The sequence below is a fragment of the Pongo pygmaeus genome, chromosome 15 (assembly GCF_028885625.2).
Source record: "Pongo pygmaeus isolate AG05252 chromosome 15, NHGRI_mPonPyg2-v2.0_pri, whole genome shotgun sequence".
Lineage (NCBI taxonomy): Eukaryota > Metazoa > Chordata > Mammalia > Primates > Hominidae > Pongo > Pongo pygmaeus.
In genome coordinates this window covers 79,777,730-79,793,533 of record NC_072388.2, presented here as the reverse complement: position 1 = coordinate 79,793,533, position 15,804 = coordinate 79,777,730, and the positions used below count along the sequence as shown (strand labels likewise).

Sequence of the window (15,804 nt, the reverse complement as noted above, 5' to 3'; positions counted from 1 at the left end):
TGAAATTCTTATAATCTGATTTCTATATAATTAACATTTATGTCATGTCTTCTGAAGCTTTTTACTTTATTAAGAAAATAATACTAAAGGCTATTAATTATTAAATGCTTGCAATGTACTTTCTGCTCCATTCAGTTCCTCATTTTAACTGTCTTTCTCCAAAATTCTACCATGTATGTTATCTTACACTTTCTTATTTAAGTATTTTTGTAAAATGTGTGTTTTTCGGGATGTCTTCCTGGGCTGATCAATTTGCTTATAGCTCCCTTGATCCTACCATCCTCTAACCGTGAGCTAGTGCCCATATGACTTTTTTGTTCTTCTTTTATGTCTTCTTTCCCCACTGGTAACTATTGAGATTATATTCAGTTTCTAGGTTCTTGAAGAGTCATCACTTATTCTATTATGGACTTTGACTTCTTTCTTTGTTCTACTTAATCTTTCAGCATATGTATAAGCGTTCTTGTAAAGCACCTGTAATTCTATTGGGGAATAGTAGAAGTTTATATGTTAAATAAATGCTCTTATTGCTACTGTGAGCTGTGTTTAAGCCTGACACATATTTTATGTTCATGCCAACTATTACTAGATCTCAAATTATGTTTAATCACTTTTACTTTGCTATGTGTACTTATATGTTCTTGCCAATGTTGTCATTGTAAATTATAACAAATAAGGCTAGCATGAATCTGTGTGAGTCACTTTGTGTAGCACCATATGCAAATAGACATTTAATGCTGTTAATGCTATGATGATGATGAAAAATGTCTGCTGCCCCTGTTGACTGAACTGCTGCCTGACAATAGACTGAGATTTTCTGTGTGCAGGACTTGTTCAATTTCTATGTTATGCTTTTCTTGAAGAGTGGAATGTTTCTATCTATGTTTTCAGTGAATTTATGCTAGGCCATCTGTTTATAAAGCCCATTTCCATCATTATCAATTAATATTTATTGGGCAACTACTGAGTGCATAGTAATATTGTACAAACAAAAACCATTTTGTTACAGATAGACTTATTCATTGGCTTAGTCCTGTTTTATTTTTATTAGAAAATAGTGAAAAACAAAAAAAACCCTTCTAAACCCAAAGGCAAAAAATAACATCCTTTAACTCTGAACACTGAAAGATGTTGTATATTTACAGAGCTTTCTGTTCAAAGATATACAACTTGAGAAATTCTAAATTAAATTTCCATAATTATCTATGATCTTCTATTTGTCAATAATCCTAACTCAGTGGTCCTGCATTTAGAAAGTCAAATGAAGTATTATATTACTCTGGATTTCTAATAAAACTATGCATCTCTTTTTGAGAGGAAACTACTCGGATAAAAACAGACCTTCTACTAGGAGCATTTGTTTTTTAATTTTGAAGGAAATCCTGGAAAGTGCACTTGTTGGGCTCAGATTTAACTTTACTTGCAAGATTTTATTAAGTAAAAGATTGCATAAAAATATAATCTGTTCCAGTAAAAGCAATGACATGTTAGGGAATAATACTCATTACCATTGTTGCTTTTGAATTAAAGAAGTTAAAAGACTTGTATGTCTTTTTAGCATACTGGCTTTTTTATGAAGTAATTAAAGTTTTGTTTTGCAGATTGGCAAATTTATAACATTTGAAGAATGAAATCCTGACACTAGTCAACAGGGGTTTTACCTTTGAGTTATTTTTGTAGTCATGGTATTGAATTTTTGCTGATTCATTCATAGTCTCTGGTCTAGTTAGCCTTCTGTGAGGCCCTTGGCTAGGTTTAGGGTAAAGATTGTGTCCATGAAACAGAGCAAAGGGAATTGGTGATTAAACTCATGACCTTGTTTGGGTTCATTGGCACTGGATGCCCTAAACAGTGGTGGATTCCGTAGGTATTGGGCATAGTGGAACCAAGAAGTTTGTTTGTTCATTGGAGAAAATAGGTCAGAAAAAGCATCCATCTCTTCCACCAAGATAATTCCTATAAGAGCCCTTGTGGATTCTTGGGATTTTCGAAATAATAAACATCTTATAAGAAGAGAAAAATGAAAAAAACAAAAAACACATCTAGGCCATTCTTAAAATAAAACCTTGACCTTTATATTGAAATACCATAGGTATCTTTAAGGAATGTTATTAAGGATTACTATTACTATTAGAAATAGTATTTAATGTATGATCAATCCTACCTAACTATGTGATGTTGGATATTACCCTTTGAAAAAGAGGAATTGTTGTATTTTGTGACTTTACTTATGTGCTTACCATTTCCATCGGGAAAATACATTTCAATTCGTACCAAGTTTTTTGAATTTCTCCCTTACTTTGATATCCCTCAAGTAGGTATGGTATCATAATAGTATCAATATTGAATTCCTTTTGGACTTTTATCAAGCATTTCTTCTTTTCACCTACCAAAGTGTGTGGTGTGTGCGGTTTGTTTTATTTTTTATTTTTTAAGTTGTAGTTGTTGGTATAGAATTTCCTTTCCTTGGTCATGGCTGAAAAATAAATTTCTTTGAACAACTTAAGTAATACCCACCTAGCTATTTTTAAATTAGATATTGGTTCAGGGATTTAGAATATGAATACGTTGTTTTGTTTTTTTGCCTTGAAAAGAAACTTAATTTTTTTTTGTTTTGGTTTTTGTTGGCACAGATAATCCCCAACTGGATGAACTTAAAGGCTAAAATTTTCCATTACTTTAGCTAGTTCTCATGGGGGAGGAATCTCTAATTTGATTTGAGAAAAAGCATAATTTAGAAATTCAAAGAACATGACAAAAAAAGTATGTGTTAATATAAATGAGTAGTACATGTTCTGAGCAATAAAATCCTGCTGTATTATGCATATAGAGTCCTTTTAAAAATATGTATCATTTTATTGATGTTTGATGGCTTTGGAGCTGTGTTTAAGCGTCCAAAAAGAATTTTAGAGATAGACATCAGATTTCCATCTTAAAAAAATTTTAATTAAATAAAGTTTCCATGATAGTGTTTTATACATACTCAGTACTTAATATTGAGTTTTTGCTTGATTGAAAATGTCACTAAAGCTACCTCAAAATTTTAATATACATAAATATAAACAACTTGTAACTTCAATTTATAGCTCATGTGGTCTAACTTGGATTGGAATCACATTATATTCTGTTAAGCTTAAAATATTTTTTTCACTGGCTTTTATTTTCTATCCACGTGAAGAATTTAATTACAAAATATAGTAAGAACAATGATTTTCTAGTTTTCAGTGATATAACTTTTTCATTCTTTATTGTTACCGGAAAAAAAATCTGATTTGATAGTTTGTACCTTCAAGTAAATGATGCTGACTGTTTAATATGAGCACAGACTTGTTTTTCTATAGTGTTGTTAGTTTATCAGTGAATGATCTACATGTTCTTGCCCTTGTGACCAAAGGTGTGCCATTGTAGCACTGCTGAGTGATTAGGAGAACTTGGGATAGGTTATGTTTATAATTTTTCTCCGGAAATTTCATTGGCCTGTGTGGGAATTAACATGCGATTTTTATTTCATTCCCATGCCATCATTCTTAACCAAGCTTGCTGGTCCATTTAAAGCAGACAAAGGGCCTTTAATTCCCTATTTGTTCTACATCTTGGAGTGTGTTATCTGTTAGAGCCTCTTGATAAACATGCTTGTTGTCAGTGTTGTAGAGATTTTTATGGTTAAGTGAGAGGTCTACAAACATTTTTCTTTTCCCCTTTTTACTACTCTCTAAAAGAAAAAGCTACCTTTTTTTTTTTTATTATATATAACTATGAGAGTTTAGAATCAGCTACCGCTAAGGAAATGCAGTAGTACAATACACGATATGACACACTTAAGGGAAAGAAGAAAAATTGTTGTTATTAAAGATTTAAATGTGCCCCGGGGACCCTCTATTAAGGCTCATTGTTGTTGCTGTGATCTTAAACGTGTAAAAGACAATCTAAATCCTGGAGCAGGGCACATGATAGTTTTTAGCTAAACTGCTCTTAGGAGACAAACAAGCTTTAAAGGACAAAATAACATAATTATTGAAATTCATTGGCATGTGATTTTTTTTTTCTTCTTTTATAACTGCTTTTACTGGGTTAGTTTTAATATAAATCTGAGTTGCTTGATTTAAGTCAAATGGAAAAGAAATCCAGTGCAGGCTTACACCCTTAAAAAAAGGTAGTAAATTAGTTAATGTTTATTATTAAAGTTTAAAAAATGGCTTGTAATTTTGATTTGGTTGATTTAAAAATATCTCTCTTTGAGTATTATCTGTGTTTTCAGTGTTTACAGGTGCATCAATATATATTTAATGGGTCTTAAGTGTCAGATTTTCCTTCTTTGTCTTTCATTTTAAACTAGATAATGTAGAAAAACTGGTTCAGTATTCTAGGCTAGAATATTGCATTTGTGTTTACTTGTTGACTGACTCATGGTATATAGAAAGCAGAGCTAGTGTTCAAACTTAATGGCATTTCTAGATGATATAGTGGAAATGTAGTAATTTGCTTTGGATTGTTCCTTAGTATCTCACTTTTGCTTCTTATTGAAAACAATAGAATTGAAGTTATCATTGACAAAAATTTTTTAAGACTTACATAAACTTAGAGTAAAAGGAGAAATTGAAAAAAGGAGACTTAAAGTTTTAGGCAGCAAGTAGAGCTATAATAGAAAAGTATATGATTTTGGAAAATCAGTATTATAAACAACTTATCAGATGTTCTAAGGGGAAAGTAAGGAAGAAAGGAGTAGCACAATATTATTTTAGCAAATTTCTAAGTATCCAAGAGAATTAGAGTTTCTTTTATTCAACCAACTTAAACATAGAAATTTGGATTTTTTTTAATTTCATTTTTTTGAGGGTCTCACTCTGTTACCCAGGCTATTACTATTACCAATAATAATAGTTGCATTTTATTGCACATGTGCTAGGAGCCAGACATTGCTTTATGTGCTCTACAGATATCAAACCATTTAGTTTTCACCACTACCCTATAAGTTTGGTATTATTATTTCAATATGAAGAAGCAGTGCACTCAGTTGTTAAGAGGCAGGCAGCCAGAATCTATATCCTGTCTCTGTCACTGAGTAGGTGAGTGACGTTAGGCAGATGATCCAACTCCTTGTGCTCCAATTTCCCCTTTAATAAAATGGGCTTGGAATAATAATAATAATTTATAGAATCATCATGAGGAGTAAATGTATATTTTGAATATATGTAATATATTTATTTATTATATGTAAGAAGAAGAAGAATGCCTGGATGTACTAAACACTGTAAAAGTGTGATAATATTGTTATTCTCAAATCAAAATTATTTTTCATTTTGTTGATGCTTCTCTGCCTCTTTACTCAATTTCTATTTGAGAGTAGGAATTATGGCAGAGGGAGCTGAAATTGATTGAGTATACTTGCATCAAAGCAGTTTTTAACATATTTTGCTGTTTGCCTAAAAATTGTTTTTCTGTTGATCTTGTTGGAAAAAGCTTCTGGCAGCTTGGCTTTTCACAAGCCGTATGGACTTTACACATACACCTTGCTAAGTCTAAACACTAAAATTGTTAAAAATATTTTTTAAACAAATGGAATGCATTTCAGATATTATGAAAGACAGTTCCAAGTATAATTTTCCCCTTTAAGTTTAATTTTGTTCTAACGTAGAAACAAACCAAAGCAAACACTTTTATAGTTAACTTTTGGAATGTGTATTTTCTTAACTTTCTTTTTCCTCATTGTATTAAAGAGGGGAAACTGTAGAAAAGAATATTTGTTTCCAAGAAAACTGTTAGCTATCTAGGCCCTCTAAATAATGTAATAAAATTCCCAAAGATGGGGAAAAAAAGGAAACAAAGTGAATATTAATTAGGATGATCAGGAATTGTTTATATTTTATCCCCACTGAAGTGTTCTTATGAGCAGATTGTAATTTATAGATTTTGTGTAACTCATATCCATGTCTTCTTCAGCCCTAATACATAATAAATTCTAGTAGTGACTTTCAGTTTTGTACATATTTTGGAATAATTTTTTTTCCACCTCTTTCATTCCAGGCACTAAAGAAACAAGAAGCTAAAGCAGATGAGCATGAGGGGGCAATAAAAAATAAGCTAAGACAAACTGAAACTGAGAAGAATCAGGTAAGATTTTAAAAGTTATCTTTCAAAGAATAAAGTGGTTTGGGGCCAGTAGTATTTGTTGAGCGCCTTGAAAAGTGTCCCTAGGATCCTTTAGAACATTGTGAGTTCTTTATCTTTCTATATGGAGTCAATTGGTTCAACAGCTCTTCTACTTGTTAGGACTGGACTTGCTCTTGGAAACAGATAAGCAAGTTGTTTGCTACCTTGTCATCTATAACCACTCTCCTTTCTGAGAGGTGAATTAAACTTTACTTTTTCTTGTTGGAAACATTTAAAGAACTTGACTTTGTTGTAGGGTTAGAAAAGACCTGTCATTTGGCGACTGGATATTTTGGTTATATTCATTTTCATTATAGTGGACAGATATAGTAAGCAGCCAGTTCTGAAAACATTCTCTATTTCTATTAAATATCAACGATCTTTGACATATGTTCATGTTTATGAACTGTGTGTTCATGTCTATGAACACGTAGAGCTTAGCACTTTAGAGTTAGAAAGGAATTCAGAGGCAAAACAACTCTTCCTTAATTTGCGAATAAGTAGATTTAAGGATGAGCTCAAAGTAATGAGTGATGAAGTGAAAATTTGCCCAGTTCTTTACTCCGTATTGCTTTTTTCTACCTACCATTGCCTCCTTTATTTTATTTCACCAACTCATGTAAAGGCAGCTTCCCTGCTGCTTTTAGGGTAAGTGAAGTATGTTAGGTCATCAAATTTGCCCTTTGGGAGTTGCGATGTTGAAATTACACAGGGATTATGATCAATATGGGTTTTGGTTGAGTTCAAAGTCATTTTGCTTCAAGTATGATTTCTTCACTCTATTTCTCCATAGAGACTAAAAAACAGGACAGTATTTATGTGGATTCTGTGATCCCCACATGTACTTTACTTTTTTTTAGTATGACATTTGTTTTATGAGCCACATGTATAATTTTTAAAAAATTATATATTGGGATTTAAAGATATATTTTGAAATAATTATAGATTTATAGGATATTGTAAAACAAGATGCACAGAGAGGTCCCATGCACCCAGTTTACCTCAATGGTAACATTTTGCATAATTGCCATTCAATATCAAAACCAGGAAATTGGTGTTGGTACAATCTACTTAGTTTATACAGATTTCACCAGCTTTATATATATAACTCATTTGTATTTGTGTGTGTGTGTGTGTTTGTGTGAAGTTCAATCCATTTTTATCTTGTATAGATTCTTGTTACCACTACCACCATCAGGATACAGAACTGTTCTATCACCACAAGGCTCCCTCATGTTCTTTCATAGGCACACCTACCACATGTACAGTTATTAAATGATTAATATACAGATAGCAGTTGTTCAACTGAAATGATAGTTTAGTATAAGTATTACACATCTAAGCACTTACAAGCGTCTTAATATAAATGTGTGATTTTTATAAAACTATCTTACTGTTACAAAATGCAAACAAGTCTAGCACATATAAGCTCTAAATTGTTAAGAAACTTGTGTTCTATCCTATTACATATTTCAACTTGAAATCATCTAGGCATGTTAGGAGTTTGTAGAATATTTAGTCATTTAACTGGTCACATTTTTTTGAGACGGTGTCTCGCTCTGTTGCCCAGGCTGGAGTGCAGTGGCGTGATTTTGGCTCACTGCAAGCTCTGCCTCCCAGGTTCACGCCATTCTCCTGCCTCAGCCTCCCGAGTAGCTGGGATTACGGGTGTCCGCCACCACACCTGGCTAATTTTTTGTATTTTTAGTAGAGACGGGGTTTCACCGTGTTAGCCAGGATGGTCTTGATCTCCTGAACTGGTCACATTTTTTATTGATATTTATCTAATGGCAGTATCATTACAGAAATTTTAAATGTCTCATTCTGAATTTAGACATTTAAAAATTTAAGGAGTGTCTTATGAATATTAGAAATATTAGGAATGTAGGAAATCACCAATTAGATGAAACTTTTGAGTTATTGGGTCCCTGCAGTTTTTATTCTAATTTAATTAATTTGACACTATATATTCTAATTTAAAGAAAAGAATTGCCTTAGAATTTAGATTAAAGAGATTTAGAATTGGAAGGGATCTTGGAGACTGTTTAATATAAAATACTTATTTTAGAGATGATAGAATGGAGGCCAAAGGAGAAGAGACTTGGACTGGCTCACAGTTGAGGTGAAACTTACTAGATCCCAGACTTCCTGAGGCCTGGTCTAGTTCACTTTACGTTATACGATTCACATTATTTTAATTTAAGTATTGATATATGTTCATAGTGAGATATTTATTCTTTTATATTAGCTGTAAATGTCTTCTGAAAACTTTTCCACTTTTCTCCTTTTAAACTGTGCCCATAATAATTTAGTTATCTTCTGCTTCATTGGACATTTTTCTTTATCCTTAACTCTAGCTTGAACAGGAATTGGAGCTATCTCGAAGGTTATTGAATCAATCAGAAGGCAGCCGAGAAACACTTTTGCATCAGGTAAGTCTATGCAAGTTATTATAATATACTTTTACATTAAATCAGGATTGAGTAGCTCTATTTAAATGTGTTTGTGAAAGGGGGAAAAAAAAAACTAGGTCTAGAAAAAATGTTTTCCTAAGGAATGTATATTAGCACACCTAAGCAAAGGATAAAATTCTTTCAGGGAAATTCAGAGAAAGCTAGTGCAAACACCAGCCAAAGTCCCCACTGTGACGGTGTATCTTGCTGATTGCTGCTACAACTGACTACTTATCTCTCTTAGCATGAGCAGTGTAAAAGTAAGACTGAATGTATAAGAAAATTTTCCCAGGAGCTTAATTTTATTCCAGGAGGCATTGGGAAGTAAAGGAAGAAGTAAACTACATAAAACAGACCTTTGCATGTTTAGGTTACTTTGAATAATGTCATTGTCTTTAATTCATGTTTTCAAGATACTACTTGACCCTTTTAAACCAAAGATAAGGCTTATTTTATTTTATTTTTTTTGAGACGCAATCTTGCTCTGTTGCCAGGCTGGAGTGCAGTGGCACAATCTCAGCTCACCACAACCTCCGCCTCCCGGGTTCAAGCGATTCTCCTGCCTCAGCCTCCCAGTAGCTGGGATTACAGGCATGTGCCACCACACCTGGCTAATGTTTTGTTTTTTTTAGCAGAGACGGGGTTTCACCATGTTGGCCAGGATGTTCCCGATCTCCTGACCTCGTGATTCCCCGCCTCGGCCTCCCAAAGTGCTGGGATTATAGGTGTGAGCCACCACGCCTGGCCAATAAGGCTTGATTTTAAAGTATAACATTTTGCATTCCATCAGCCCATAAAGGGAGTTTGGCGCTTCTGATGTTTAAAGTTCAGTAACTTTAAATAACCATCTTACATACATTGGATAAGGGCTTATGGGTTTCTAACTGCCTCTCTGTCTGTGTTTAATACAAACTGCAATTATACTTTCTTCTGTTTTGAAGTGTATGTTATATAACACACCTTCAGAATATGCTAAGGGTAGGCAAAGATGTCAAGCATTATAGATGTTCAGAAGGAGTATTACATTCTGACAATTGGTGCTGAAAAATACAAGATAGCACCTGTTTTACAAAACCTTTGAAAATATTCGCTGACTTTGTTCTGCAGCCAGTGGTCACATGGAATTAATTTTGGCAGAGTTCAAACTTTCCTTTTTGGAAGTTTATATTTGTATTGAATTCCATTCTGATTTGTTTGGAACTCTGACTTATAATCTCCAGTTTCAGTTATGGAAGCAAGAGATTTCTTTGTTTAGATTGTCATTGTGATTTTAGCTGAATCTTTTTGCCACTGTTAACTTGTTTAATGTTCATTTGGAAGTACCGGCTATGTGCTAGGTAATTTGGCAGTCTAAGGATAGAAAGATAAACAAATCAGTTTCTGACTTCAAGGAGTTTAGAGTTTATTCAACAGCATCTATTATATACTTATTTTGAGCATGATTTTAATATCAAAATATGCCAAATCATGATCATTTATCTTGAATTTAACAACCAATAGACCATGTTTACATGAAAGCAAATGGGTGAAAATAGAAAAATATAAGAAGTATAATACTTAATTGAAATTGATTTGGGTTAATAGCAATGGAGTAGACTGAGGACGAAATAAGTGATTAAAAAAAATCTAGTCACATTCTTTGCCACAATGGACACAGAGAAGGAAAAACCATTCATTTATTCTTTGTGGAAGAAATGAGAGGAATGAGGAAAGGGAGCAGGAAACCGTTCCACTATGCTTGGAAGGAGATTAACCTGGATTCAACTTGTGTTTACAATAGCCCATTTGGAGTAGGTCTTTCTCTGATTGTGAAAACCGATGTTTGATTTTTGACCATGTGTTTAGGTAGAAGAACTGCGTACACAACTTACGAAAGCAGAGGGTGATCGAAAGGGTTTACAGCATCAAGTATCTCAGATTTCCAAGCAACAGTCAAACTATCAGGATGAACAAGGGGAGGACTGGAGGTTTAGGAGAGGTAAAAGTAGATTTGTACCTAATAATGTGATAATTTGTGTGGGGGCTTTTTGGTTTTTCTTAGAAAATACTTTTCATCCTCAGAATTGCATTCCTTTGTGATGCTCATGTCATACTATTTCTTGATCCATTAAAAATTTTCTGATAAGTTGATAATAATTTAGCATCATCCCATTTTAATATCTTCCCTGCTTGGTTCAAACCCATTTAGGCTATTAGACCTACTTAACCATGGGGCTTTCTCTTAGAAAGAGCCTGCAAAAGCAGTAGTTTTTCCAGCCTCCTATTCCCATGCTCAAATATATGTGCATATGTGTAAGTGTGTACCGGTCTTTGTACTTAAATTGTAAACGTTGCTCTGTCTTTCACATTCTCTTATCTCAATTTTCAATATAAGAGAAATTAAAGTCAATACCCTATCTTTTTTGTCATCTGGAGTTGGTGACAAAAATTAATCACAACTCAGAAGTGGTCATGAGGTATATCACTGGCTTTTTATGTGGATTAGGAATGCTTTGTGTTTGAAAAATATTAGGATACCTTCTCAGTGGAGGTGTTAAATTATGGAATTTAATAACTGGATGTATGTTCAGGCTTAATAATGATAATATTGAGTTTATATAATTGTTTCTATTAGGTGAGTTCACATTGCCCAGCTTCTGTGTTATCCCAGTAATGAGGCTTCCTACTCAAGTGCTCAAAGTATTGGTGAAATTTTTATAAGTGTTTGATGTACTGTTAAATTCAGGGAAGGTAAACGTTGCCCCAGGCTTTCCAAATACACCTCCATATGTTGCCTAAGCTAGAATTTCCACATTGCCAGAAAATCTTCAATGGATGACAAATTTTGACAAAGCTATTCTAATATATTTTCTTAGTCTGTTTTGTGTTACACTAAAAGAATACCTGAGGCTGGATAATTTACAAAGAAAAAAGCTTTATTTAGATCGCAGTTCTGTAGGCTGTACCAGAAGCATGGCTCTGGCATCTGCTGGAATTCCGGGGAGGAGTTTTGTGCTCCATCCAAACAATGCAAAAGAGGTCAAATGGGGAGTGGGGATGTGTAAAGGGGGACCAAATTCAAGGGATGTCCTGGCGTTCTGACAACCCACTCTTGTCTGAACTAATCAGTTCCCTTGAGAACCAATCCAGCCTCAGGAGAGCAAGAACTCACTCCTACTACAAGAAGGACACCAAGCTGTTCATGAGGGACCTGTCTCTGTGACCCAAACACCTCCCAGTAGGCCCCATCTCCTAACAGCCATAGTGGGGATAAAATGTCACCATGAGATTTGGTGAGGACAAATAAACTATATCCAAATCTTAGCATATTTTTATTTGTATGCCGTTAAGTTTCATGTGATATAATTTAAGTATCATTTGACCCAGAATATCACTTGTTTTTAAACAATCCTAAGCTGTTAGCTTCTTCATCAGACTTCATAAAGATGCACATAGGAATTGTTGGAACAAAGACCAACACATTTGTTATGTTTTGATACCTCATAAAATGTAATTATTTATGTTGTAAGTCTTTGAGGACTAAAAGTATTGAGCTTTTCTTAGCTACTTATCAGGTACGAAAAAAATTTTGGAAGTTTTTTTATATATATATGATAATGGACTTCTTCACCTTTTAACAATTGTAGAGTTTTTCATCTTTACAGAATACTTACATTATTTAAAGACAGTTCTACATTAGAAATCATAGTTATCGCATTTTCAGCTGGTATTTCTTCCTCTGGCCACTGCAAAATGGGTTCCACCTCTATTTGTAAAATTGACTTTGCATGATTTGCTAGCAATCTCCTCTGTCAATTCCGAGGATGTCGTTGCATTACTTATTTTACTGTTACCTGCTTATTTCTTCTTCCTTCTTGAAACTCTTCCTCTGACTTCTATGCCCCTTGCCTTTCCTAATTCTTCTGCCTTAGTTATTTACATTCTTTGTATTTGAATCTTTTTGCTGTGTTCACAGTTTGTCTTTTAAATGTTGGTTTTGCCTACTATCCTATTCATGGCTTTTGTTACTTAGTATTTCTGCCTGGGAATTCATTAAAAATTATCACCTAAAGGTGATAATTCCTAAATCTAGCTCTATTTGCTCTCCTAACCATTGGCCCTCCAGATGGAGTTGCTCATTGGATATCTCCGTATGCTGTTCCTCAGAATGCATGTTGATACACAGCTGAATTCATCGTCTCCTCAAAACGTGTTTTTCTTTCCTGTCTCAGTGTGTGGCTTCATCCTCCATCCAGACATCCAAGCCTAAAATGCAAAGAACATAGAAATTATTTATTCTCTCCTCCATATAATTAGTTTCTATCTCATGCCTATTTGTACATCCTGGTATCTCCTGAATTTGCAACATTCTCTTTCTTATTCCCACTGCCCCAGCTTAAGCATGCTTGGGTCAGTATAGGACATGTAGTACTCTCTTGTCTTACCTATTCTGGCTTCTCTGTAATCTATTTTCTTTCCTACTACTAAAGGGCACTATTCTTATTTCTTATTTCTATATTAATGATTATAAAAAGGACCCAAGAATAAAGAGGTTGAGTTACTTGCCCAAGATCACACATGAGGGAAGTAGCAGACTCCAATTTTTTTTTCCCCAAACTTGAGATCTTAACTGCTATCCTATACTGACCAAGCATTCTCCAAAATGGAGTGTTTGTAATGCTGTTTATATTTTATACTTTTTGTTTTAAATATTTTAACTTTTTTGGGAAATGTTTACGTATACTACATGTGTATGTATGTATAGATGTGTGTGTATATTTATCTTTACTAGTATATATATATATGTAAACATACCAAAATATATCTCCATATCAAATATATATGTTTCATAAAGTATACATATATGTATACATACATGCCTTCATATTTTATATAATATATATCCGTTCTAATGTTACATCCATGTGTATATATCAAGAAACGTATCAATATATACATATTATTGAGACATGTTATATGCACACAAATATACACATATGTATAAAATAAAATACATATATTTATAAAATAAACAAATACATTTACAAATAGATAAATATGTACATTTGCAGGTTGGATACCTATCAGAAGTAGGGAAAGTAGGGCTCATGGGCCAAATCCAGACTGCCACCTGTTTTTGTAAATAAACTTTATTGGAACACAGCTACTCCCATTCATTTATGCAACGTCTAGGCTACTTTTGCAATACAGTGGTTGAATTGAGTAGTTATGACAGAAATCATATAGCTAAGGTATTTATTATCTGATCCTTTATAGAAAATGTTTGCTGATGCTTGGTTTGTAGGATAAATTCTTCTAAGTTTCCTAGCAACACATAAACTCTGTTGACACTCCCTCCTCCCATCCTCACAACATACAAGATGTATTAGCTACTTGAAACTACTGTGTGTGCAATTACCTGAATGTTAAATTCAGTTTTGTACCTGTATTCTTTATGGTATGTGCTTTCCCTAAAAACACCCCAACTCCTTCTCCTTTGCTTGGTGAAATTTTGTATTCATTCTTTATGTCTGACTTAGTTCTCAGTTCTTCCTACTTTAGTTCCTCACTGAGACAGAGCTAATCCCTTTTACTGTTTGTACTGTTTCTGTATAATCCACACGTATCTATCAGCGCTCTTATCATCCTATTGAAATGCCCATATGCCTTCCATTCTAATATGTACAATTTTGAACACTAATATTCTGAAGTTGGAATGTATTTTATGAATGATATATAAATTTAATTTGTTAGTGTTTTCTTCTTTCATTCCCTCCTTTTTTTTTTTCTGGAAAGGAAACCACTAGAAAGATAGTAGTTTTAAAATGACAGACAGTATATGTTCCAATTGTTGACATTTTAGACTCCATAAAGTACTTTATATTTTGTCTCTATTCTTGGGATATGTATTAGTCTGTTCTCACACTGCTAATAAAGACATACTTGGGACTGGGTAATTTATAAAGGAAAGAGGTTTAATGGACTCACAGTTCCACATGGCTGGGGAGGCCTCACAATCATGATGGAAGGCAAAGGAAAAGCAAAGGCATGTCTTACATGGTAGCAGGGAATAGAGCTTGTGTAGGGGAACTGTCTTTTATAAAACCATCAGATCTCATGGGACTTATTCACTGTCATGAGAACAGCATGGAAAGAGCTGCCCCCATGATTCAATTACCTCCCACTTGGTCCCTCCCACAACATGTGGAAATTATGGGAGCTACAATTCAAGATGAGATTTGAGTGGGGCAGAGCCAAACCACATCAGGATGTAAGCTCATTGAGGATGAAGTTTTGTTATTTGTCCTTATATTACAAGAAGGTATTATAGTCCCCTGTGTAGCATAGGTCAATTATTTCATGTTGATTTAAATACTAAGTCAATTTATATTGTTAAATGATATATTAATTTCAGGTAATAATCTCCAGATGAGTAAGGATTAGTAAATTGGTTGGTCATACACAATCAGAGATTTAATAGCATCATTTGTTGTTTATGTTGCAAAAAAATACTTCGTAGATGAAGTAGCTTAGTTGAAAACTCTTTTTGTATTTTTGTTTTACCGTTTGGAGATAATGTAGAGATGTGAGGAAAATTTAAAAATGTGTATGATTTTCTTGAAATAAATTGCAGCAGAAATCAGGTAACATTTTAAGTTTTAGTATCAAACTGGAATAATATTTGATGACATAGCAATGTATATGTTTTTGAAAGCTATAAAACTTGAAACAACAGGCTGGCAAAGTCTGTTGAGTAACAGTGTCAATAAATGGATTATGATAGCTAGAATATTGAAACATCAGGGCTCAGTACTATTTGAAAGTACATTCTTCTGTGAGTAAAGAACAACCCTTGAGCCTTACATTTTGTCTTTTAAGGGGTTGAGCGGGAAAAACAGGACCTGGAGAAGCAAATGTCAGATTTGAGAGTGCAGCTGAACTTCAGTGCAATGGCATCTGAGTTAGAGGAAGTGAAACGGTGCATGGAGAGAAAAGACAAGGAGAAAGCACATTTGGCATCACAAGTAGAGGTGACTTTGCTCTTTTTAAGTCATATTTGAAATATTTCAATTTTATCTCATGGAATTGCTTTATGAAATTTTAATATAAAGATGTGTTATTTTATGAACTCTAGTGTGAGCATTGATAATATAAAGTTATATTAATGACTAATTTACTTATATGTAGAAATTTCTATGGATTCATTTCTCTTTCATTCAGG

The 15,804-nt window shown here is 33.6% G+C and overlaps 1 protein-coding gene across 21 annotated transcripts in view; it reads left to right on the top strand.

Annotated features, from left to right (window-relative positions):
• CEP128 (centrosomal protein 128) overlaps positions 1–15,804 on the top strand; it is a 465,504-nt gene that overhangs the window by 111,195 nt on the left and 338,505 nt on the right. For all 21 annotated transcript variants that reach the window (XM_054449602.2, XM_054449600.2, XM_063651940.1 and 18 more), the window contains 4 exons: positions 6,025–6,111; positions 8,508–8,582; positions 10,449–10,581; positions 15,462–15,613. In XM_054449602.2, the coding sequence (XP_054305577.2) occupies positions 6,025–6,111; positions 8,508–8,582; positions 10,449–10,581; positions 15,462–15,613 (447 nt within the window). The remainder of the gene's footprint in view (positions 1–6,024; positions 6,112–8,507; positions 8,583–10,448; positions 10,582–15,461; positions 15,614–15,804) is intronic.